Raw genomic sequence first — 24,375 nt, forward strand, 5'->3', positions numbered from 1 at the left:
CATAAAGAAGAGCCTCTCACTGTGTCCACACCACAAGTTCAACAAGGAAGAGAGATTTCTTTGTGCACAGCGACATCTCTGCCTGGGCAGTAACCCCAACAGCTCAGCACAACGCAGCATCCTCACTCTGCGGCTCATCACACGATGGGGAAGAAAACTTGTCCTGTGCAGGGCAGATGCTCCAGTTTCTAACTGGACACAGACTGCTTGTCCCACGTGGCCGAGGGGCACGGTGCTCAATTTTGGCTCAGCTGCCAAGCAGTGCCGAGGCTCCGTCCCTTGCACAGCCCAGGACTTCAGTGCTGCCTCTACACCCGTTGCCCATCTCTGCTGATGAAGGCTGGTGCTTCACTTCCACTTCGCCTCCACTTATCTCCCAGGACACAGCTTCGCATCTTCGCTCCTCTGTGCATGGAAATAAGCAGAGCATAGCAGTGCTCAGATTCCAAGGAGGCTGGGGACAAAACAGGAGACTGCATCCCTTGGGTGAGGGTGAGCCTGGTGCCTCACGCTCACACTTAAAGGGAAAAAAACAAAAGGCAATTTCCCCCTGACGAACCACAGTTCTTCCCCAGCCTTCTGCTGCCTCCCTGAGCACTCACCGCTGCTTCCAGCACAGTGGGCAGACTCCCCATCCGCCGCCAGCGGAAGCAAAAGCAACCCCTGGGGACTCTGCAATTCATTACGCTTCAGCAGGTGGGATAATCACCGAGATGAGGCTGAGGCACTTCCGCTCCTGCACAGCACTGCCCAGGCACAGCCTGTTACCTGCTGGGTTCATCCCGAGGTCACTCTGAGCATTAGAGCAGCACGGCAGGCGTAGCTCTGCCCGACCTCCTCCGTTTTTCACTACTCAGGGGCACCATTTGCCAAGAGATGGGACTGCAGCACTGTCCCACATCCCCTCAGTGCTCCCCAGCACAGCCGCAGCTCTGAGATCTCATCAGCAGTGCTCTGCACACAGGTTCCCTGCAGCATCTGAGCCCACAGCTCACTGCCATCCAAACACAGCTGGGCTTTTTCTCTTTGAGCAAAGATGAGTGAACTGAGCAAGAGGCACCGCTGCCTCTTCAGTATTTGCCCCTAAAAACCTTTATCTCGAAAGGAGATAAGAGTTAAAATGAGGAGCGGTGCTCCTCCTCGGCAGCCTGCAGCGCACGCAGCCAACAGGGAAGCCCCATCTGCAGACAGCAGAGCTCACCTCTTGCTTCCCATCACATTTACTCCAGGAGCTGCCACAGGGCTGCCTTGCTCCAAATCTTCCCAGAGACAGAAGCAGAAATAGGCACGCAGCAGCTCCCTGCCTCCAGCCCTAATGACAGCTGCCCTGCATACTGCAGACAGATTTTTCTTCTCCCTATCCCAGAATCTGCCCCTTTGGCTCCAGACAAGATGAGCACCTGTTTCATTAACACATCTGACCTTCCCCCAGCCCTCAGTGCAGCTTTCTGCATGCAGTTTAGGTGCTCTTTGCCAAAGCTCACTGTGAACCTGACAGCAATGTGTGAGGTTCTTATCTTTGAAAGATTCTTCCGAACTCTGGGATTGAACAGAACATCAAAATGCTGTTCTCCTTTCATTTATTTCAACAGAATTTGTTAATACCATCCTGCAGGAATGAAGACAATAGAAAATAATTGCTACCTAGAAAATCAGAAGATGGGAAATCTTAATTCCTTTCTTCCTGCGTGCATATGAAGATTTTTTGGGGGAGGACAGAAGGCTCTCCACCCACTGAAAGGCATTATTTCAGTCCGAAGCCCAGTGCAAAACGTGAGAAAGCTTACCTGCAAACAGGGCTGCTCACTCACAGCCCCAAGACAAGCAGCACACACTGCTGAGGTGCTTCTAAGGCACAGCAGCACCGACTGCATTTGGTAACTATAAACACTTTATTTTTACAGCATAGAAAAATAAAATAATATACATCCATTTACAAAGTTAAGCAGAGACCTCAGCAGACTCCAGCAGGATCCTACCTTGCACGTCCCAGAAAACAAAGCTGTTCTGGCAGCAGGCTCCACACGCCCAGCACAGATGCTGCTACCACAGTGCTGCACCCAGGGACATGGTGCCAATGCGGGGACTCACCCTGGGGCTTCTTTAACATCCTCACAGCTTTGCTTTTGATAAACAAAAGGAAACCAAAGTCCTGTTCCGTGATTTGATTTGGAAATGGGCGTTCCCATACCCTGCAGCATATTCACAGTATAGATGTCAAGACTCAACTGCAGCAACCAGGGCTGATCCCCATGGGCAGCCCCACCGATGCCCACAGGAGAAGAGCCAGCATTCTCCCCCACTGTAGGGGCTGTTGCAGTGCATCAGTACTTCAAGGAAGGACACACAGACTGCAGCAGCCAGCAGTACAGCTATCCACCACACCCCCTGCCTTTCTATGAGCTTCCCTTTTCTACAACCACACTGCCCAAGTTTGCTTGGATGTCGGTGGCAAGGAAGGAGGAAGACAGAGAGAGATGGAAACAGGGTTAGGCAACTACAGTGCCAAAAAAAAATATATATATATAAATATGCTCACAGGGAGAGATAACAAAAAACTGCAGATTTTTCAAGCCTGCTCTCTTCATGGCCACAGCACGGGGTCTCCTTCCTCAGGAACCACTAACTGCCTTTGCCCTCTGCCTTCAAAAAAAGAACGTGGGGATATGTTCTCTGAAATAGCGAGCCTGCTTTTGCACCAAGTATCAGCAGCGCTGGTGAGGCGCCAGCATTACCATCTTCTCATCACCCAGTAATCACAGCAGGACTCCGTGTGAGAGTACAGTGGGAGTCGCAGGTCTTCAAGTTTCTTTTATTCTGTTGATTCGTAGAAGAGAGTTGCAAATCCCTCTAATATATTCACACTGGAAAAAGTGCAGCAACACACGCTGGAGACGGGCCAAGAATTATTGCTGTGCTGAGGCAGCTTGCTGAGCTCGACTGTAGAAAATTGACCAACGGAGAAATAATGACAGACCTGAAAAAGGAGGATGGAAGATGACAGGAAGCACCCCAGGCACCTCTGTGTCCCAGTTCCTGACTGCTGCCACAAAGGTGCTGCTGCAGCTCCTGCCTCTTGCAAGCAGCATGTGCAGGACACCAAGTGTGGCACTGTGCTGTTGCTGTGGGGCCCAGCAGCAGCACACTTGGGAAGCCCTCACGGCGAGCACCACGGGGACACGCTCACTGCCACCTGTAGAGCTTCACTGCCTTCTCCGTCAGGGTAGCCAGCAGGTGGGTTTGGTTCACCTCCATGGGGCAGATGTCCAGCACGGGCAGGTCAGCCTGCAATTTCTGCAGCAAGGAGCCGCTGCCAGCATCCCAGAGCTGTGGGACAGAAAACATGACTGCAGGATTCTCCTCCCCCATCCAAAACGGAGCTTTTCTCCAAAGAAAATAACCATCCCCCCCCACAGCACCACAAACACTGCCTCCAGCCTCCCAGGGAGATCTGTAAGCAAAGGGCTGCTCCATCCACACCTGGCTCTGGCACAGCTTTGTACCTCACACAGGTCAGTCATGCTCAACCAACCCACCTGCTTTCAGGGAATGTCCACATCTGCAGACAAAGGCACGCAGCAGCTGTAACCTGCCTTGATCTCAGTGAGGGTTTTGACACAGCCTAGCACTCCTGTACACAAGCTGGGATGTTATGGTCTAAAGCTTAGAGCTTTGCATCCCACCTGGGGGCACTTTTAGCACTGAGGGTCAGTTGCAAGCCTCTCCTTCATTCAAGGCATTCTCCTGATCTATCTGCTTTGTCCTTCTTGTGGAGAAGCAGCTGAGGTGCAGAGGATGGACAGCTGCTTATTTTTACTGAGTGCTGATGCAAACAGCTCCCATGCAGGGAGGAGGCACCAGAAGGGTGACACTCAACCATCTCTGTCCTGAAGAACTGCCTCCGTCAAATCATTCCTAGCAGTTCCCTGTAAAAGCCAGACATGACTCTGCTAAATGCCTTTTATTCTGCTTTTCACCTTCCCTACTTCCTTCAGGATCTTGAGCTCCGCTGTTTCGCAGTCACCATGGCAAAGGCTGCTGCTGATTTTCACATATATTATTTCTTGTTTGCTAAGCAGACTTAGGGAAACATCGTCTCATCTGACACCTCTGTTCAGCAGTTGCTCCTGACACACTCCAGAAACATTGTGTTGCCTGCATCTCATTGTTTTGCCCTTCCACTAAGTGTCAGAAGTTCACACCTCCCTAAAACCAGGGTCTGGAGACTTTCCTCAATCTGCTTCAAGAAGCCTCTGCCTGTTTTCACAGCCTGCTCGGGTCACAGACTCCCAGCACGTCACCCTTATGCCCTTCCTTTGATCCTCATCAGCTCTCACACTGCTGTCCATCCTCTGCACCTCAGCTGCTTCTCCACAAGAAGGACAAAGCTCCACTCAGCTTTCCTCCTCCCTCCGCCCTCCCCAGCCCTCACAGCACTTGGCACATCAGCTATCCCACCAGGGCTCAGTTACTGCAATCACATTACGCTGCTCAGTTGCAACAAGCCCAACTACATTCCTCTGGCAGACAACAGGGGCTTGCTGCCTACATTCCCTTCCGTGGATGCGGAGCACAGGCTGATATTGGCCAACATCCCATGCTATCACTAGCATCTGCTACAGGAAAGCACAGGGCAGTGCTTGTGACAAGGTAATTCCCACTAAAACACATCAATGCTGTGCCCGATTAAGCTTCTCTCCCAAAGAATTGCAATAGAACCCTGAATAGAACAGGAAATACCATGGCAGAATTAGATGCCTCGTCGCCAGCGCACACAAAGATGCTGCCATCCTCCTCTGGGCTCTGGAAAATGGCATTCTTGGTCAGCAGCTTGCAGGTGGGCCCAGCACTGAAGGTCTGGACGGGGTTAGCAGAGCACACCACATCTTCAGAGGCCTCTGTCAGCGGGGTGCAGGTCAGCTCCATCAGGACACAACGCACACACGGGTTACTTTTACCTGCGGGGCAAAAGTAAAAAGGCAGCCCTTGAAAAATTTCATTGTGGACAAGAGTAACTGTAGGAAGACAAGCAAAGCCAGCTTACAGCCACCTCCTTTCACCCTCACCTATGTGCAAACACCCACTGCCGTGGTCAAGGCAGACACCACGCTTCAGGGAGGTGCTCAGCTCCTAAGCTGCTGATGAACCAAACAGAGCCAGACAGCACATCAGCACAAAGCACACGCTGCAGAGGCACACAGTTACTTACTGGGCCTGTACGTCGCCAGGCAGTGCCGCGAGGTGCTCTCTGTCTGAATGTCAATGCATCCCCCTGGCTCCAGCAGCAGATGATGAGGCCGGTAGGAGTTCCCAGCCTTCTGCTCCCAGAAACAAGCTCCTTCCAAGGTCCCAGCCAATATGCCACCATAGGGCAAAGAGGATGAGGCCATTCGAGGCAGGTAAGACAGTGATACCATGGGACACCTGAAAACGAGTGGCAAGAGTCAACGTTGCCAGCTGCAGTGAAGCAGCGTTCTGCTTCAGCACTCCAGAGCTCCCACAAAGAAAGCATGCAAGGCAGGCTATGAAACAGCCCTTCAGGAGAGGAACCCCAGTGGCTTCAACGTGGATAAACAAAATTGGGCAAGATTACTGCCTTATGCTTTAAACAGACATCACACAGCACACAGACGTGGTGCAATCCACAGCTCTAACAGTTCCAAACAGGGACAGCAGGCTTCAGCAGGCATCAGTAGAGCACGTACTTGTGAGTCCTTTCCTTCACTGCAGGGGCAGGCCAGGTGACAAAAGCAACGTGCTCAGGTTGTTTAAACAGCAGCTTGACATAGCTGGCCCCACTTCAGCCTGCCTTGCATTAAATCCTGGTTAAAGCATTAAAGCTTGTGATCGTCTTGGGCAGTGTGAAGACCACAACAGCCTTACTGGCCAAGTCCACACAGCTTCTATCCCCTGAGATATGCTCTTAAATCAACATTTGATTCTGAGCAGAAGAGATGGAAGCACCAGTGTCCTCTTTGTAATTTGTCCTTTTCAAAGGAAACAATAACCCAGCTCCAAAACCCAGCCGGTTCTGCTGCTGGGTCCATTTCTGCTGGCTGTGTGCCTTCACAAGATGCACTGGCCAAGTACCTACACTAACCATACAGCTATCAGTTACGGAGGGAGCCATGCTCAGCTTAATGTACACCAGTAAAGCAGAAAAAAAAGTGACAAACCCTTATGCCATACCTGGACTTCTGAGGGACCAGTTCCTGGACGTGGGAGTTGGTGTCTCTCAGGTCGTATATCATGATGGAGCCGTTGACCAACCCAGCATAGATGTAGTTTGTATCATCCAGGCACCAGCAGCAGCTCCACACGGGGCGGCCAGTATTGTATGTCTGCACCACGGTGTTTGTTGCCAAGCTGCAGGAGAAAAACAAACTGTTGGGCCTTTGCACAACACCGACTGGCAAGACAGCAGTGCAACCACAGGAAGCACATCAGGTTTCTTTCTACGGACTTAAAAGCTGATCTCCTTAGATTGAATTCTAAATTACTACTCCCGTGCTCTACACACGGCTGCATAATAATGGAATAAACCCTTTCATATTGCTTGTGAAGGGGGATATAATTCTTCCAAGGCGATGCTTCCTTTTCTAGATTGATTTTCAGAGACTGGGAATGGAAATCTCAGAGCAGGATCTCAGCTGCATTATGGGAAAGAAACCTGAGTTACTCTTCTGGAAAAAAAATCAGGAGAAATCCTCTGCTGTAACATCTTAACACTGCTTACTCCTAAAATCACTAGGCTTGCATCTTCAGATTACATCTCTTTATTTCCTGCCTTCATGGAAGGGACATCGCTTACGCCTCAAAGGCAACCAGCTTATCCAAGAGAGAAACAATGAATGGGGTTCAGACTGTTAAAAGCACATTTATAGTGTTAACTGCTTAGAACTTGAATTCGTGGAAGGCTGAAGAGGGGATGACCTGGAGGGGCACAGCCCAGGAAAACAGATGAAGTTGGCCTCGGGTTAGAATGTACATTAGAAAGTTCCTTCTGCCAAGGGTGGCACTGCCAATACAGGCTTGGTACACTCCAGTGAGACAGAACAGAATAAAATAACACCTTTATAACTCATGGGGTTCACTTGGAGAAAGGCAGTGATGTGCAGAAGTGCACAGAAGCAATTGGGAACAACCACAAAGACCTGGCTGGAGAGAACTATCAGGAGATGCCATCAGAATAGAGAGCGGTTAAAAACAAGGGAAAACAAAGCCTCTGTGCTATTCTAAGCTCTTGTGAACACGAACGGGGGACTTGATGTCTTGGTAATTCCTTTTTGTAGGACTGGACTTGGAAATGAGGAACTGGGAAGGTGGCCAAGGGGGGGGGGGGGGGACGACTCTTCTTTCTACAAAGATGCTGCTGAAGCGAGCACTGAGCTCCAGCATCCTGGAATCAAACACAAACGCAGAAAGATCACAAGTTCTGATGCAGGTCATCAGGCAGAGGGGCAGATGTGGAAATCGAGTTTAAGCAGCTCCTGCAACGAGAGGCTGCTCTGCAGGAAAGCCACGACAAGAACACCAACCTCAGCAGTCATAAAGCTGGCACGCTGACTTAAAACTGCCATCTTTGACACTAATTTTTAAATAGCCAACCAAGGATTTCAGCACAGTACCACGAGGGGGAAAGCAAGCATTCTTTACATGTTTGTTACAGAATTATGTTCTCTTCATTGTTTCCCATGTGGGAAAGAACAGGGACTGTTTGATCACATGGCATATTCTGCCTAGGTCCAGAATGGACACGCTGCTGCAACTCAGCAAGACCGAGGCCAACAAGGTTCTGAGTTAGCTTAAACTTGAAAGGCAGCACAGAGTAGCAAGAAAACACACACTTGTGTGCTGAAAATCCACCAGGGATGGAGAGACATCTCTCACCCTCTGCATAATTGTCTCCAGCCTGCTGCTTTCAGTCACTGCTAGCTCCAGAGCACCTGTGCTTCTCCAGCACACGCTCAACAGTGCTGTGCACACACTTCAAATCCCAGATGAACTGCACAATCCACAAGACTCAAGTCAGAGAGGCCCACATCAGCGCAGGGAACAAAGTGCTCAAGCTAAGCACAGTTTCTGCTTTATGCCATACAAGCTCCTGTGCTCCACATTTCACTGCAGAAACAGAAAATCAAGCGCAGTACAGCAAGGGCTACAAGACAATTACAAAATCCAATCCAGACTCTCGCCCAGAGCCTCACACTCGCTGGGGGAGGCTCACCTGGTGAGTTTGAGAGTGTTGTCCAGAGCAGCAGACAGCAGCAGCCCGTCTGCACGACTGCCAAAAGCCAGCCCCCGGATCTGTTTGCTGTGGATGGGGATGTACTGACTGCTCTTCAGGTTGGCCACGCTCATCATCTTCACACCGCAGCCTAACGAGAAGGACAAGGCAGGTTATTGCAAGGCCTGTGTGCCAGGCAGCACGCCTACCAGCAACTGCTGAGGAGCCCACAGCTAGCAGCGCTGCGCCCCATCTACAATCCCCACATGAAAACCTGTGGCGGGGTGAACGCGCCCCATTTCTTTACTGTTCTGAGCGAGAACTGCCACAAATCATTATGAAGCTCTTAAAATCCTGAAGTATTCGAGCCAGCCAGAGCAAAGCCAGTGCTAGTGTTACAGTTCTCATTACACGAGCTGCTGCTCTTTAGTCAGTTTCTCCTAAATAAGCACAGTAGGATTACATGGCAATTTAAGAGAACAAGTGTCGCAGCATAAAATGCTTGCAGGTGAACTTCACCTGCGTGCCACAAAGCCTCCATTCACAGATTCACTCCATGGCTCCAAAGAATAAGGCGAGCTGAACGCAGTGAATGGAATTTTCTTATGTTGAGATAAGGCACATTATTTGTTTAATGGTTTGGAGATTAAAACAAGCTTCACCACTCACAAAGCTCATGGAAGTGCTTTGCAAATAAAGGCTCTCAGGCTCCTAACTGCTCCATCTGTTTCACAGGGACAGGAAGCTGGCTCAAGGCCAGGTGTCAGTTCACTTGCCCCAGCCATAACAGCCAGGCAGGAACAGCACTGCTGCGCTTCTCGGCCTCCTGCTCCCACGCTGGCACACGGTGCTCCTGCCGTTCATGCTAAAAGTTTGTTTTCCTTTAAAAAGGAGTCGGTTGAAAGCACGTGGATCAAAACGCCTGCACCACAGGGGACATTTCTTGCTCGCGCATCAGGAGCGACTCTGCCTGCCCTCGTGTGCTGACCTCTCCTTCTTTTACCTTCCTGAGGACGTGGCATTGAGCAGAAGAGCCAGAGATCCTCTGCTAGGATCCCACTGCAGAAGCGAGGGGGAGACGAGTCATCTCTCCGGGCAGAGCTCACCAAAGCAGCAGCACGAACCAGAGATAGACTTGTGATTGCTCCCCATTTATATGGCACATACAAAGGTAAAGCCAGGGAGAGAAGGCATAGGGAGCAAGCAAAACATCTACCTTTTGTAACTTAACACCACCTACAAACCCCCCGATCTCAACTTGCCCATTTACCAGGAATAAAAGTAGACTGTGGAGAAGGCTGTGATACCACGAGACAGCTCAGCGAGTCGCAGTATGCCATCACTCTGCAGCTGCCAGCCTGAGACACCACAAAAACCTTCTCCAGGTGGTACTTGCGCCGGCTCTGGCTGGAGGGGAGGCTGCCTGGGAAGCAGGTGTGGGAGTTGCCAGGGGGTTTAGAAGCAGTGACGTTGTGCTGAGCCACCAGAGCCTTCAGCTCCTGCAAAGGAAAGAGAGCTCAGAGAGTTTTAATGCTGTGCTGGAGACGAAGCACGCTGTGCTGTGCGATCCACGTACTGCAGGGGCTCCCATTCTCAGAGAAACAGAGAGAACACGGGCTGTTCTGTCTCTGCACTGTTTCTGAAACACTGCATTTCCCAGTCCACTGACTGCAAGAGCAACAAAAGCGTTCAGAGGTTCTGCAGGCTCCGGCCACATTTACTCAGTCTGTTATTGTATGTATTAGAAGGAGGGCTCTGGGGCAAGGCAGAAAAGCCAATGACAATTATTACCAGATCAATGCTGCTTAGAGGAGAATGAACTGCCAAGTATTACATGCAGCTCAGCCACGAGAGACAGTCAATTAGAACCATTTTCCAGAGTTTCCAGAATACCCCATAAAGAAGAAAAAAAAAAACAAACAACAAAACAACCAAAAACCTTCAGTTTCAACACAGACCGACTTGTTTCCGGCAACACCCTCAATTTAATGAAGATGGCCCTGTTCTTGTAAACCCTGGGCAGCAAATTCCAGGAACAACTCTCAAAGCTCCTGCCTTGTTTTCTGCTTCATCCCCGCCTCCCTCCACCTCAACTGATGCTCAAGGGTGCTCAGCAAAGCCCTCGCCAAGGTCACCTCCCATCACAAACAAGATATTCCCCAACTCCCCGCAGAGCACCGGGGGGAGGTGGGTGATGTGAGGAGAGGCACTGCTGCACTTCCATCACCTGTCAGTGGTCACAGCACTTCCAGGGAACGGCTCGCTGCGATCCAAGGGCAGAGCCAGGCAGTGCAGCACCCAGTGATGTTAAAGAGAGGATGCATATGAAGAAAATTACTACTTGCTTTCTGTTGGCTGAGCAACTTGGATTATGCTTCAAATACCACGTAACATTTAAACAATTAAGGGCCAAAGAGATATAAGGAGTATACTTGTAGATTGCAAGCTAGCCTCCATACCAAGCCAGCCAGGGTCACTTAACTCGTGGACAAGCACAGGCAAGAGTTCTCAAGAGGCAAGAACAAATCCCAAGCTCTACATGAACTGCTGTCACCAAGCCCCATAACTTCTGGGGACTGCTCAAGAGGAGGGCAGCCCCAATATCTTCCAGAGCAATTCTGCATTCCAAATCCCCCCATGAGACTAAAAATGGAGCCTGAAGACTCGAGGTGAGCAGAGACAAAATCTGGGGAGGATGCAGGAGGATGTAAGGGGTGCCAGGATGCTGACAATCAGAAACCATAGCTTTGGGCTTGGAGTAAGCAGTCAGTGCGTACACAGGTACACTGTGCGTACACTGAGAAGAAAGCAGCTTTTCATCAAAAATTTAATAAGCCCTACTTCTGAAAGACAGAAAGATGCCACCACCACTGAGAATGAGAAGAGATTAAAAATATTTGTTGCTCTGGGGAGTTTATAAAACTCTTCTTGCCACCTGCACTCAAAATTTCAATTTTATGCAAGGTCTTCATTAAAAAGAAAGGCGGGCAATTAAAAACACAAAGACCATCAGTACGATGTCTGCATTTACAGCCAAAAGAGGAACCCAGCACAACCAGGAACAGGATATATTACCAAGGCAACTGCAAACAAAAGAACAGACCCCACTAACTGTGCTCAAGAAGGACAGGTCTGGTAGGATAAGCTGATGGCTTCCCTTGAGATGCTGTGCAGTCTGCCTGGCTCCTGCTCTGATGAAGGAACAGTTGGAGAAGGAATCATAGAGTGGGCTGGGTTGGAAAGAACCTTGGAGATCAACTCAACCCAACCCCCTGCTACAGGCAGGAACACCCCCCTCTGGACCAGGCTGCTCACAGCCCCAGCCAGCCTGGCCTTGAGTGCTTCCCAGGGAGGGGGCATCCACAGCCTCAGTGGGCAACTTGTTCCCAAAGAGGATATCCAGCAAAAATCTTCTAGAGGAGTATGCATGAAAAGCTGAAATAGGAGAGGACAATGAATAGGAAAGGAAAACAGCCAGCAACAACAGATTGAAGCCAGTTTTCTTCCAAGTGTTAGGTTAAGGGTTCTAACAGCTGATACAAACCTTTAAAAACAAAAGCAGTTATCAGATGACAGCCACTCTTTGGCCATGCTCCTGCAGACCTCTTAGAGAAGTCTTGCTGCTATCTTGCTCTACACGGCCTAAGATTTGCATTTAATAGAGATAAGTGCATGACCCCATAACTGCAGTGCAGCACTAGAGGCATCGAACCTGAGCCAAGGAGCCTGGAAACAGCATTTTTAATACACACTTCCATAAGTAAGCTGAAACAAGCTCATTTTTGTGTAAGAGAAGCATACCAAAGGGTCACAAGCAATACGACACAAGGCACAGTTCTCATGCACACTAACAACAAAGAAGGGCTCACAGAAGGGCCCTGGGGGAACTGATGGCTGATGTTTTCTCTAAGACTTAAGATATCAGTCTGTGTGCAACCAGTGAGCACAGCTCTTCCAATGAAGTCTTGTGCAACTGGACTTTTCCCACTCTGAAAGTCCCTCTGAATGTATGGGCATTTCACAAATTTGTAATGTGATGTAACCCCACAGCAGTGTTTTCTGGGGTGACTTCCACCTTCCTACACCAATTAAACACATTTCCTTGTACAGTCAACCACACTGCTGACAGACAGGAGCAGGGCAGCAAATGCCAGATGCAAGAAGGTCAGTTCTCAGTGAGAACAGTCAAACAGTGCCTTGTCCACAGAGGTTCTGCAGTCTGCTTCCACCAGCTGATAAGATGATGCCCCAAGCAACCCAATCCAATCCTGAAATTGCCCAGCTAGGGCTGGGCTGGAAGCTTCCAGGGGTCCTTTCCATATTTGAATGGCTCTGTGTAAGTAATTGCTTTACTAGATGAGCTCCCATAATATAAGGGATTAGTTATGCATACGCTCAGAATATAATCCAACAGCTCAGCAGCTTATGCTATGCTTCCTGCTGATATACAGCTCCCCAGCAAACTGTTTTTCACTTCCAGTTCATTCACAGTATAGACAAGCACCTTGAAATTGCTTCCAGCACTCACATCAAGTGATGCAGGACAGTGATGAATGCAGTATAAATACTGAAATGGAGCTTAAGGACACAGGGTACTTAATCTTTATAACGTGCGACTTAACTCAGTCAGACTGGATACTCTATCATCTAATACCTAAAGAATTGCAGGAAGGCATTGTGGACCTGCAGCTCTATCTTATTCCTGCCATTCTTAAGCTAAAGTTTATAGCAGGCCAGTTTTCTCACACACCCTGATGAGAATACAGCCTCATGCAGGAACTTAGGAAGCAATCTGTAAAGTCACGCGTTACATCACTTGGAAAAACTTCGGCCAAAAAGGATGTTGCTTAATGTACAGACAGAAATAGCCAAGGCTCTGAAAAATCCAAAAGTAGAGAAAAGCTTAAAGCTGAGCAAGTTACCAGACAGTGAGAGGTTAGGCAAGTTCTGACCTACTTCATGCAACAAAAACATAGCAAACCGGCTGTGAAATCCAGTGCTGATGCAACACGTGAGGTGACTCGCAGCGGGAACTTCCAGCAAGGTCCACAGCTTCACAGACATTCTGTGAAAGCAGCTGTGGCAGGTTACAAAATACAGGATAAAGTTGTCGGTTAGCAAGCAGTTGTTTCCTTTTGGTGTATCCTGAGGTGCTTCTCAGCAGCTGTAGAACCCCAGCTGAGCCCAGTGACAGGCTCACAGCCCAGGAAGAGCTTAGCTCAAATCTTGACTGACCTTTGCAATACATTTAGGGGTTTGGTTGCTTTGTGGGTTTTTTTTGCCACAGGCATGCTTTCCTCATCACTATTTATCAAAAAACTTTCCATTATGCCACGGATTCCCAATGCTTATTTTGGTGCAATTAAAAAAAAAAAGGTAAGCGGGACAAATGTGGCACTGCATTACCAGACCTCGCTAGCAGCCACAAGAGTCAAGGAGCAACCTGCAACACCAGCAGCCAGGAGCACCTACTGTTACACTGCACTCGTGACTTCAAGTCTTCCAAGCAAAAATGCAGTCAGCACTAAGTGGCTCCTTAACTACACCAGCCTGGGATACTGGGAATGGCTGAGTTTACTAAATCCCACCAGATGTAGAAGCCTGCCTTCTCTCCTGTCAGGAAGCAAAAGTCAGGCTGGGGAGAAAGGGAGTCCTCTGTGCATCAGGAGGGTCAGACTCACCTGAACTTGCTTGCGGAGTTTGCTGCATTCATCTGTCAGGACCTGCAGCTGCAGCCGGCTCTGTGCAGACTCCAGCTCTGCCTGTCTCCTCAACTTCTGCTCCTTTTCTAAAGAGCTGCATCAGAGAGAGACCAAAAAAAAAAAAAGCAAACCTCAGGGCTACGTAATTCTGGGATGCTTCTCTGCTGACTGCTGCCCCTGAACTTTGTTCCAACATGGGTCCCACTCAGGTAAATTCAGACAGGACAGGGGCTGGAGTCACCCAGAGCATTGGCCTTAATTGTACCGAATGACTCAAGGATAATGTGGAACAATAATGTCTCCTCACCCTCTGGAGTCCAAATACTCTCATTTGGAAACAGAGCAGCCATAATAGGCCTGTGTTAAAACTGTATTTTCTACCTCATCTTGAGCCTAAAAGTGCACATAAAAAACAATTAGCAGCAGCTGTTTTGAAAACACGCTTCAGTTTTGCTTTCATAAGTACTTTACATAGAAAGCAGTAGTTGAAGGGGGGAAGGGGGAAGAACTCCTTAAAATTATCTGCACGTTGGGTCTATGTTGACACTGCACCGTGTGCTCCAAAAGCTGCAGTACTCTGGTTATTTCAGCAGTTTACATGCAGGAGATCCAGCTTGCCTAAGCACCTTTAAAATACACAGACCTCACCTTGCACATTTATCAAGCACAGAGTTCTGTCATTTCCCTGTAGCTTCACTGTGTTACTCCTTGGTTGCATAAGAAGTAGATGAAGCTCTGTATTGAACCATCGCAGACACAAGCACCCAGAATCAAAAGGGCAGCTTTTCTGAATGCAAGGGACAAAAGCACAAGCTCACACCTAACTCAAGGCTACGTGCAAACAATATTGATGTATCAGGGTCCACATTTGTCCCCTGCTCGTGGCTACGTGCCACAAAGCTGCCACTGCCAGCAAGTGAGAGGGAATGCCAGGCAGTCACTGCTGTCTGTCTCCCAACCAGCAGCAGGCAGGAGACAAACGGGAAGAGCTGCTGTAGGATCCTGAGACACACACAGCAGTTAGTCACCTCTACCTGAGGAACAACAAGATTTAAGCACCCAAATGCCTTCTAAGGGCTTGAAAACAGGTTTCACTGTGCTTTGTTTTGCTGTATCTATCCAGCAAATGCAGCTGTGACCTTCCTAAAGGTGCAGTTCAAACACCATTGGGCAGCAGCGACCTGGACAGAAGAGAGACCTTCCCCTGGTGATAGTTATTCCTCGAACATCTCTGATTAATAATTACTAGCACAAAGAGGTGTCCGTTGAAAAAGTGTTAGAAGACCAGCATTATGCTCAGGAGCATGTTACAGCAGATCCAATTAAATTCTATTCACTACAAGATTCAAGGGAGCTCAGAAGTCTGCAGCCTTGCAATTTCAAAACAGTGTATGTGACAGCATCTTAGCAAAAAGAAATTCGTGCCCATTTTCCACTATTCCTTTTTTCAAAGGAAAAAAGTCTACACTGAAGTTGGAAGGGGGAGTAGAGTCATAGTAATGCTTGCTGACCTTTGTAAGTAAAGCTACATGAAGAGTTTGACAAAGCAAGATGGAAAGTGATTCATAGGAGAGATTACTCTGCTTAATGTGTGCAGAAAAGATGACAGAAAAGGTCAGTTATTCACCCTCCCTGCTTTTCTAATTATGCCGTGCTTTTCTCATCTAATGATGAATTAGCAACATACAGCTTTTGGCAACAACCCCACACGTCCTCCTGCGATGGCATTTCAGGATCCGGCACAAGAGACCTTTTGCAACCCGAGTGCCACAAAGTACAAACTCTGTTCTATTTCCAAAGAAACCTCTCCTTACAAGCAAGGCACAGATACCACAGCAAGACCTACGACAGCCACGCTGATGATAACCCCCAAGGGAAAGCACAAAATGGATCAGGTAATACAGGAAATTAAAGCATAAAGTAAAAGCCAGGCTGCTGCTTTCCTTGACATGCAACCAGCGAGGCTGTGGGGGACACTCCATACCTCTTCATGCGTTCCTGCTCACTGGTATCCAGTGCCTTCAGGGTGCGGGCATACAGGACCACGATGTCAGAACGTTTTGCTTTCTTATTGCACTGAAAGAAAGACACCATCAGTTCATCGACACGAATGCCACGAACCAGGCTACGCAGCCCTACAAATTGCTATTCTGGATATTCCCTAGGAGTTCTGAAGGGAGGCACTGCCACTTCAAGACACCCCATCCTGCAGGCACTGCAGTTCTGCTGGGGGTCTGCAGTGTAGATCAGGCTTTGCATTATCGAAGGTTCAATAGAATCCAGCTGCCTGCTTCCCACCAAGTTTATTTTGCTAAAGCACCAGAAACACAGCATGGTCAGAAAATGCACAGAAAGGAGGAGAAATGACTCAAAGCAGCATGGCAGCCAAGCCTTGGAAAGCATCAAGACCGGTTACTTTAAGAGCAGAACCCAGGCACCCAAGCCTACTCCCCACTTTGGTTTATATTTCATGTTCCTTTGATCAAGCCCTGCAGGCCCAAACCCACACGAGCGTTCCTGTAACACAATCAAGCACTGCCATCCCATTGATTTCGTGATACAGGGAGAGCCAGGTGCTTCCATCACTGAGCACCTTGCTACGACCGGCTCGTACTTCAGAAAGGACAACACCTCTCTGAGTTGGGACCTGTAAGAAATTACAGCATCTGAAATCTTCCTGTCCTGCAAACATAGTTGGCTGATCAGAAGAGAGGCAGTGAGCACGGAGATAAGTCAACTCAGCGGTGAGCTAAATTGCTACGTGCGTTTCAACTGCAGGCTTCTCTATTATTTAGCAGCATGAAGAAACCAAGGGCGACAGTTTCAGACCAGACAACTTCCCCCACACCTCAGAAAAGTGCTTCGCAGAGCGGTGAGTGGTGAAGGCAGCTTTCCTGGCAGCCAACAGCTGTCACCAACAGGATCTGGAATGCTGCAATTTCACAGTAACTGCACTACTCAAGCCACTTAGTATACAGAGCAGCACGCACAGCAACTCGGTGCTATTCATTTAGAGAACACTCAGCCTGCGAGGGACGGCGAATGAAAAAGAAGGAAGATGATGTAGCTGCAAGGTTGTCTCCAGAACAGGGACTTCTCACAGGGAGTTGTCAGTAATCGCATTAAAAACAAACAAAAAACCATTCAATCAGGAAAAAGTACCCCTTACAGATTGCTAAGGTTCAAGAAGAAAGCAAAGTGCCGAAGAGCAAAGGAGGTCTCAGAGTTTTGCCTGGGCATTTAGCAGACAAAAAGGTTACACACAATTGTCAGAGATGGGCAAAGTTAGGTCTGGGCCTTTGGTCTGGGTCTGGGCTGTGCTAACAGGGGCTCTTTGGGCTTAATCACAGCACAGCTCAACAGGAAGCTTCTTATGCAAGGAGGGAATCCTGCACAGAGTCAAGCAAGACTTGGAAGCTCTCAAAATGAGAAAGCCAAAGAAATGCTGAGCTTCCAGACACTGTCTTGGAAAGCAGGAGAACTGAACTTCCATCCACTCACCGGCCTATTTTTGTCAACACAGACCTAATCAAAATGACACCAGTATGGAAACCAGTAAAGCATGGAAACAAAAGCAGAAAGAAGCACCTTCAGAAGCAGATCTACCAATTGCAACTGCACATTAAAGCTTGTTTCTCAGTTCGCTTTCTGAAACCTACCTGAACAGCCTGATCTTTAGGCTGCAAAAGCAGATGCAGTCCAAAAAGAGCAGTTAAACCTACTGAAAGTGGTTCTCAGACAGATTTCTAGTCCAATAGTGCCTTCTTTACGCTTAATTGCTTCTAGGAATCTGTCTGCCATTCCACACTCCAGGAACAGTGCAGTGCTCTGAAACCAATTACAGGTTGAGTTCAAACTAGCAGCCTTCTGAGCCTGCTAGTCACAAGCACTCTACTTCAGGGGAGAAAATCCACGTCAGAATCTTTCCCTTGAAGCACTGCTAGCTGTGCCTGCGCCAGATGCACCAAAATAATTGTGATTTTTGTTACTTCTGACAGCAGGCAGAGGTGGCTCCCTTGTAGAGCAAATAACTGTCACAGTTACGGTGACCATGCCTGCAGCACAAGTCACCCAACAGCAAGTCCTTCCCAGAGCACAGAAATGCCCACTTTACCTGGGGACACTTCCCTGCCTGCCCCTTGAGCCACCTGTCAATGCAAGTGTAACCAAAGAGGTGCCCGCAGCGCAGGGCTGACAGACGGTGCTCCCCAGCGTTGGTCCACGGCTCAAAGCAGATGGCACACGTGTCCCCTTCCTCCTCCTCCCCCAGTGCTGCAGCAGGAATTGGTGCTTCCTGTTTCTTCAGTGGAGTTCTCTAAGATTTAAAAAACAAACAAACTCTCTGTAGGCAAATGTGGTTTTTACCATATGTAATGTGCCTCCAAAAGCATTTAGGTCACCTCACCTGCTTTTGCTGGGCTTCAAATTCTTCATCTTCATTATTTCCATTTTCTGCAGGAACTCGAGGCAGAGTTTGAGGCAGCTCTGCTTGATCCTGACTGGAAACTAAAGAAAGCGTTGCTTAAATAAACTGATACCTATGGGGGAAGAGGGACTCTCCTTGACTTGATCCAGAATGATCACAGCATCAGTACAAGCAGTGTGACAGTGGCACAGGTTGCACACAGAGCTTCAGATCCTGGGTGCAGGTCGGGCAGTTGATGTGTAAGCCCTTCTGTTCAACAGCCATACTGAAGAACTTTCTGTTATCTTTTACAGAAAGATGCAGAATTCCAGCACATTCGGTGACAAAGGAGAGCTTTAGAAGACAGAAAAGCCCTGATAACAATGGCTCTTCTGACTTGCTAGGAACAAATACAGCTGCATACAGATCTACAGTTAGGCTGAAGTAAGGTCACAGACCTGCACCACTGTGCTCAGAGAAAGACAGATACCATCACGGAGAAGTTACTCTGCCAAGGGATCTAAGTATGAATATTTCATGTGCCAAGGAGGCATTTACCATGTGCTGCCTGTCCACTCACCCTGACTTCAGCAGCTCACAGTTATCTGAACTATTGGTTCTGCTGGGCCATCTGTTTTTGTGGCGTGCCTGTTAGCCCTTCTGTTGAAGCATGGGCACACGACAGAGCTATGTGTGGATGACCACCCCTGGCATACTAAAGAGGAGCAGAAAGCACCACCTCCTTCAGCCTCCTGACAAAACAAGAGTCAGCAGCCACAGTCAGTATCCGAGGCAGATATTCTCAATGCAGTGGAGAGCTATCGCCCAACACGGCCTTGTGTTAATAATATTTTCAGTCCCTAAAGCTCTGGGATGAACAGGAATCAGCGGCTTACATAAGCAAGAAAAGACAAGGGGATTCCAGAAAACCCAACAGAGAGCATATGCTCACACAATATTAGGCAGCACTTAACAGCTTGAGCGCCTGTCACGTGTAAGACCAGCTAAATGCAAGTGGAATTAATCTGCTCATAGAGGCCTCTTAGATGTACCCCAAAAAAACCATCAAGAAAGACTGGCTAATGGAAAACAAAACAGACTGAAGCACAAGGGTGTTCCTTAGAGACTGGAATCTCTAAGAAACTGAGGAAGAAGAAATATGTTTCTTATATTCGTTAGTCTCCAATAACCTCTGAACACCACATCACCATTTGTCACTCTTACATGAAATACCTTCACCAGAAACCAAGTCACTGAAGTGCAGACAGCCTGTGAACCCGAGTTTGAATCAAGGAAGAAAAAGCTGAGAAAAGAAGACCAAGCTGCTGTACTTTTATCTCCTACGCTAAGTGTCACAAGAAGTTACAGGAATGAAAATCACTTTTTTCTTTCTACTTTGGTTGAAAGTAAAATATCCTGCATCTGACCCTTCTCTGAAAAGTGAAAGCACTGCTGGCCTCCAAACAGAGGTGCGACCCTGATGCCTTCAATAATCCTCCCCAGCAGCAGGTAACAGAGGAAACGCTCTAAGTAATAACCTCAAAAAACTTCAAGTTGTCTTGAACACCTCCAGGATTATTTATAAGCAGCAGCCTGCAAATAGCAAAAAGATTATATTTAAGATGACAGTGGCAATCGCTCACTGCTGTTACTGCTCTTAGGAACCTCTTGCCAAAAAGCCTTGTGGTAGCAACCTGCTCCCATCAGCTGTGGGCATAATGATCTCTCAGCACCGGCTGTTGAGAAGCTCCAGAGTATTTCCCTGCTGAGCTCTGAAGCAGCACAATAAGTTTCTGAGATTTAATATCCACACAGCACAAATGAAGCACAAACCTGAGCTAGCTGCTGCAGGCGTCTGCTGGGCTGCTGGAGGTGCAGCCTCCACCTCTTCCTCCTCCTCAGAAGTGCTGCTGTCGGAGTCACTCGACTGCAGTTCTGTGACCTGGGACGCACCTTGCTGGCCGCCCCTCACAGTATGCGAGGGCTCCAGATGTGAACCTGGTATTGCAGCTGGCTCCTGCGTCCTGCTGATCTGAAAGTAACTGTCCAATGCTGCCCTGCAACCACAGGAGGAAGAAACAAAGGTCACAGTCCTTTCAGGTAAGCTGAAGACTTGGTACGCTGCCCCGGCTCACTCGCAGCAAATCTCACAGGCACTGCTGGCAGATAGGAGAGTATCACGTTTATTAAGACAGAAGTGGTCTGGTAAAGAGGCAATATCATACAATTGCCTGCTTTATGGACAGTCAGCAATGTCACACAGCAGCATCTTTACACAGCTTCACCTTGCCTGCTGAAGAAAACGTCGTTACTGCACAGGACTTTATTTTGGTGAAGGGCATCAGTGGGGCTGGAGAGAAAATAAGCAAAGACTTCAGTGCTACACACTGACAGCCTGTGGAACTCCTGCACTGTAACCGCAGTCACAGCACAGACCTGGTTTCCATCCCTCCAGAGAATATTAGATATTAGATACCTAATTTAGACACACAAGCCTTGTATCAGAGCCTCGTTCCACTGACTGCAGTGCTTAGTCTGCCCACCTTCCCCCTTTCCTGTTACAGGAGCTTTATCCCTGGAAAGCAACATCCTCCCTCTTCCCACATCAACCCAGCTATCATCTCAATTATCCTTCATGTTCAAAGCAGTTTTTGCTAGGTTGCTTCTAGCCTGGAGAACTACAGTGACCTTCACAAACAATCCACGGGCAAACAGTGCAGCAATGTTTAATCACCAAGGAGAAGAGGAGATCTTGGTCTCGCTGAATTTTGAGGCAGCACTCCAGTTAATTATAACTTCACCCTTGGCATTTGCAAAAGCTACAAAGATGAGACAGAAGCCAAACAAACCAGAAATAAGGATTGCTTCCTAGTTGGGGAGCGTGCCTGCTCATCACCTTTTAAACTCATCGCTAACAGCCCTAAACATTGAATTTTACTTTGCTTGGAGATGACAAAAATCTACAGGGGAAAAAAAAAACAATGTCAGTTTGCATTTTTTACAACAGTTTCTGCAGCAATTGTCACCTAATTAGGCAGCCCTCAAATCAAAGGTGAAACACAGAAGAGAGCACAAGCTCCACTGAGCTAAATGCTGGCAGGGACTGCTGAGAGTCAGCTCTGCTGCAGGAAGCACCAGCAGGAACCTGGCAGAACAGAAGAATGGTAGGAGCAGCTCTGCACACTGGAAAGTGTAACAGTGCTCAAGTCAACACCACCACTGCCAGCAGAAGAACTGAGAAGGGCGGGTTCATTTAACAAACAGCAAAAGACATCACCAGATGAAATCAGGGAGCCATTAGAGCTTGAAAGGTTTGTGAGGTGCTCAGAATTTGGCCACAGTCACACACCTGGACCGAGCCGGGCTCTACAAGCCAGGAAGCGAGGCAGTTTTAAACCAACATCAGAGCCGGCAAGGGCGCAGCTCAGACACAGCTTCGCTCCTCTTTACCTGGCGCTGACTGTCCTCTGGGAGGCACTGACTCTCGGCTGCCTGCGAGCGCTCCTTCGTACCCGCGGGCGCTGCATAACCTGCGGCCCAGGCAGCAGCTGGTGCTGCTCAGACGCCCCCTGCAGCCTCAGCAGCCCGATGAGAGCCGAGGGAGGATTCGCCTGCTGGTCAGGATCGGCAGCTGCTTCCCTTGGCGCATCAGCAGTCGATAGGGTAACGACTTCATCGACTTCATCGTCGGAAACAACGATAGTGCTGCCTTCTCCGCTGTGCAGCGCTGCAGCCTGGGAGGGCAGCGCCGTGTGAGCAGCGGGCCCTGCAGGAAGCACCCCCTGGCTCTCCAGGGAGTAGTTCACCACTGGTTGGAGATCAACTTCCATCTCTTCCTGAGCCATTTCTGTCAAAAGAAAAAGAAAGCCATGAGCATTCACAAGCCTGCTCCCTACTTTCGGCCTGATGGCAGCAAGAACTGGCTGCAGCACTCAGTGACCGCAACAGCCTTCAGAATTCAGACTAAAGACACAAGCTGTCATTTTGCCTTTGACATACAGCAGAGATAGACTGTCTCAAGTAGATCCACGTATGTGAGCTGGCACCTTCCTGAGTCCTTCATCTGAAGCCTTTAGCTCAGCAGCAGTTAGCACCAAAGGCACATTGCAAATCCTGTTAGGTAAATCTTCAGATGAGCATGGAAAGCTCAGGACTTCTTGTACTATTACTTCCCAATAAACGCATTAGGATCTCACAGGAAAGAGTTTGAGATCCTCCATGGCAAAACTGCTGCAGAAACACTGACAAACACAGCCAGAAATGAGCTCTGCAGAGTACCCAATACTTTGCAGTCTTACCATGTAGAAAAGCTCAGATTATTTCATGAACTGAACAAATAAAAGCAAATCATTTTGGGGAGGAGAGAGTAGATTAAGTTCTGCAGTCTCCCAATGGTCATTTGCCTCCCACGTGTTTTGGTAATCGCAAATCTGGAAGGCCTTGGGGATAGCAGATCTTTAGCACTACTTGAGAGTCCAAAGTACACAACAAGACTTCTCAAGACAGATACTGTGCAAACAGAGAAGAGTGCTTTCAGTAGAAAGAATAACTAGAGAACGTATACAAGATCTACAAGAGGTGGTTACACTAACATATTTTGATAAATCTTTTAACAAACTCTTATTAATCAGTTTATAACACTACTCTAATTACCCTCAGAATCACTAAAGTTGGAACAGACCTCTCAGACCCCCAAGTCCCCCACCATGCCCACGTCCCTCAGTGCCACGTCCCTATGGCACTGGGACACCTCCAAGGACAGCGATTCCCTCCCCCCCCCCCCCACTGGGCAGCTGTGCCACTGCATCACTGCTCCTTGGGAGAAGAGGTTTTCCCTGATAACCAATATTTCAGCCCAAATCAGGGCAGAAAGGAGACCAAGCCCCATCTCTCACCTGACCAGGCACAGATACAGTTACAGCAGTCCTGCTTCCCTACCACCAAACTCAGATTTGTGTTAAGACTGCCCCGTGCAAACCCTTATTTTCTCACAGTGGAAGCCCTAAAACACCGCACAGGTCTAGCTAGCCCGAAACGTTTCTTAGGAAAGACGTTAACTTTGGCATTTTCCACCGTGACACTTTGGTGCCCTCCAGGAAGGTCAGCGCCTCCCCGCCAGAGCCGCCTATGCTTACGGGCGGAAGGCGGCCGCGCAGAAGCTCCTCAGGCGCAGGTCAGAGGGCTTGGGGCAGCACCGCCGCTGGAGCAGCAGCTTCCCCTGGCGGACGGTTGGGTCTCCGAGAGCGCAGCTCTGCTCCTCCATCCGCCTGCCGCACCTTCGAGACAAGGGGACCAACAACGCAAATAAATCATCCGTACGTGGCAAAACCAGCAGCGTGCAGCGCGAACGGAGCCGCGTTTGGGGTTCGCTGAGGGCTTTCTCCCCACGGGATCCGGCACTGTGCCGAGCAGGGCCCTCCCGTCACAGCCCAGCCCCGGGCACCGTCCCGCGCTCCACCCGCTGCCTCGGGGCCCGCCGCCCCCCCGGCCTCCCCTCACGCTCAGCTCTGCCGAACCACTCAAAGGAAGGGAAAAGGGAGAAGCGAGAACCGACCGGCCCCGGCTAGGCCCACCTCACGGCGGCCCCCCAGCTGCCTGCCGCCCGCCCGCGCCGCTCGAGCTGCGCGCCGCCCCACCCCCTCAGCCCTATTGGCCTGACGCTCCTGCTGCCGCCGCCTCTATTGGGCGAGCCGAAAGCTGTGAGGATTTTTATTGGTCGAGCGCTCTGTCAGTCTGCCTCAGTGAACGGACTGCGGAGGAGGAGAGGCGAGAGCAGTGAGGCGTGCTCTGATTGGTCGGTCGAGGTAGAGCTGCCCGACTGATTGGGCGGTGAGATCCTCGACGGACGGAAAGGGCGGGGCAAGAGACAGGAAGTGCGTTTTGATTGGTGGAGGCGCCGCCGGGACGAAATAAGCGGGAGCGGGAGGGGATTCAAATCGAGGCTGGGGGGAGGAAGGAGGAGGAAGGTTGCCATGACAGCGGGGCACAGCGGCCCTCAGCCCCACCCGCGGGCCTCGAAGAACGCAAACCAGCCGGCACTC

General features: G+C 49.3%; 1 protein-coding gene across 4 annotated transcripts; it reads right to left on the reverse strand.

Moving 5' to 3' along the window:
* Positions 1–1,423: 1,423 nt before the first annotated feature.
* RFWD3 (ring finger and WD repeat domain 3) lies at positions 1,424–23,968 on the reverse strand. 4 transcript variants are annotated; one of them, XM_048958183.1, is made up of 15 exons: positions 23,908–23,968; positions 23,470–23,610; positions 21,785–22,181; positions 20,168–20,391; positions 18,335–18,435; positions 18,044–18,244; positions 15,914–16,005; positions 13,909–14,023; positions 9,498–9,726; positions 8,228–8,378; positions 6,190–6,366; positions 5,210–5,424; positions 4,741–4,958; positions 3,194–3,327; positions 1,424–2,977 (listed from the first exon to the last, which is right to left on the reverse strand). In XM_048958183.1, the coding sequence occupies exons 3-15, from the start codon at positions 22,177–22,179 to the stop codon at positions 2,860–2,862; spliced, it is 2,370 nt and encodes a 789-aa protein (XP_048814140.1). In that variant the 5' UTR covers positions 22,180–22,181; positions 23,470–23,610; positions 23,908–23,968; the 3' UTR covers positions 1,424–2,859. The 4 variants fall into 4 exon arrangements, with proteins under 4 accessions (XP_048814140.1, XP_048814141.1, XP_048814142.1 ...); XM_048958184.1 differs by having other exon boundaries at positions 23,889–23,955; XM_048958185.1 differs by lacking the exons at positions 23,470–23,610; positions 23,908–23,968 and adding an exon at positions 23,230–23,375.
* Between the last annotated feature and the right edge of the window lie 407 nt (positions 23,969–24,375).

Source organism: Lagopus muta, chromosome 12 (assembly GCF_023343835.1).
Source record: "Lagopus muta isolate bLagMut1 chromosome 12, bLagMut1 primary, whole genome shotgun sequence".
Taxonomy (NCBI): Eukaryota; Metazoa; Chordata; class Aves; order Galliformes; family Phasianidae; genus Lagopus; species Lagopus muta.

Bases quoted from the DNA above. Each gene is read 5' to 3' on its own strand.
- RFWD3 (XM_048958183.1), bottom strand. From the start codon at position 22,179: ATGGCTCAGGAAGAGATGGAAGTTGATCTCCAACCAGTGGTGAACTAC. The intron at 18,436-20,167 runs GTTTGTGCTTCA...CGCTTTCTTTAG, and splicing joins GCCTGCAGCAGCTAGCTCAG to TTTCCAGTCAGGATCAAGCA. The intron at 6,367-8,227 runs GTGAGCCTCCCC...TTTCTCCTGCAG, and splicing joins AACACTCTCAAACTCACCAG to CTTGGCAACAAACACCGTGG.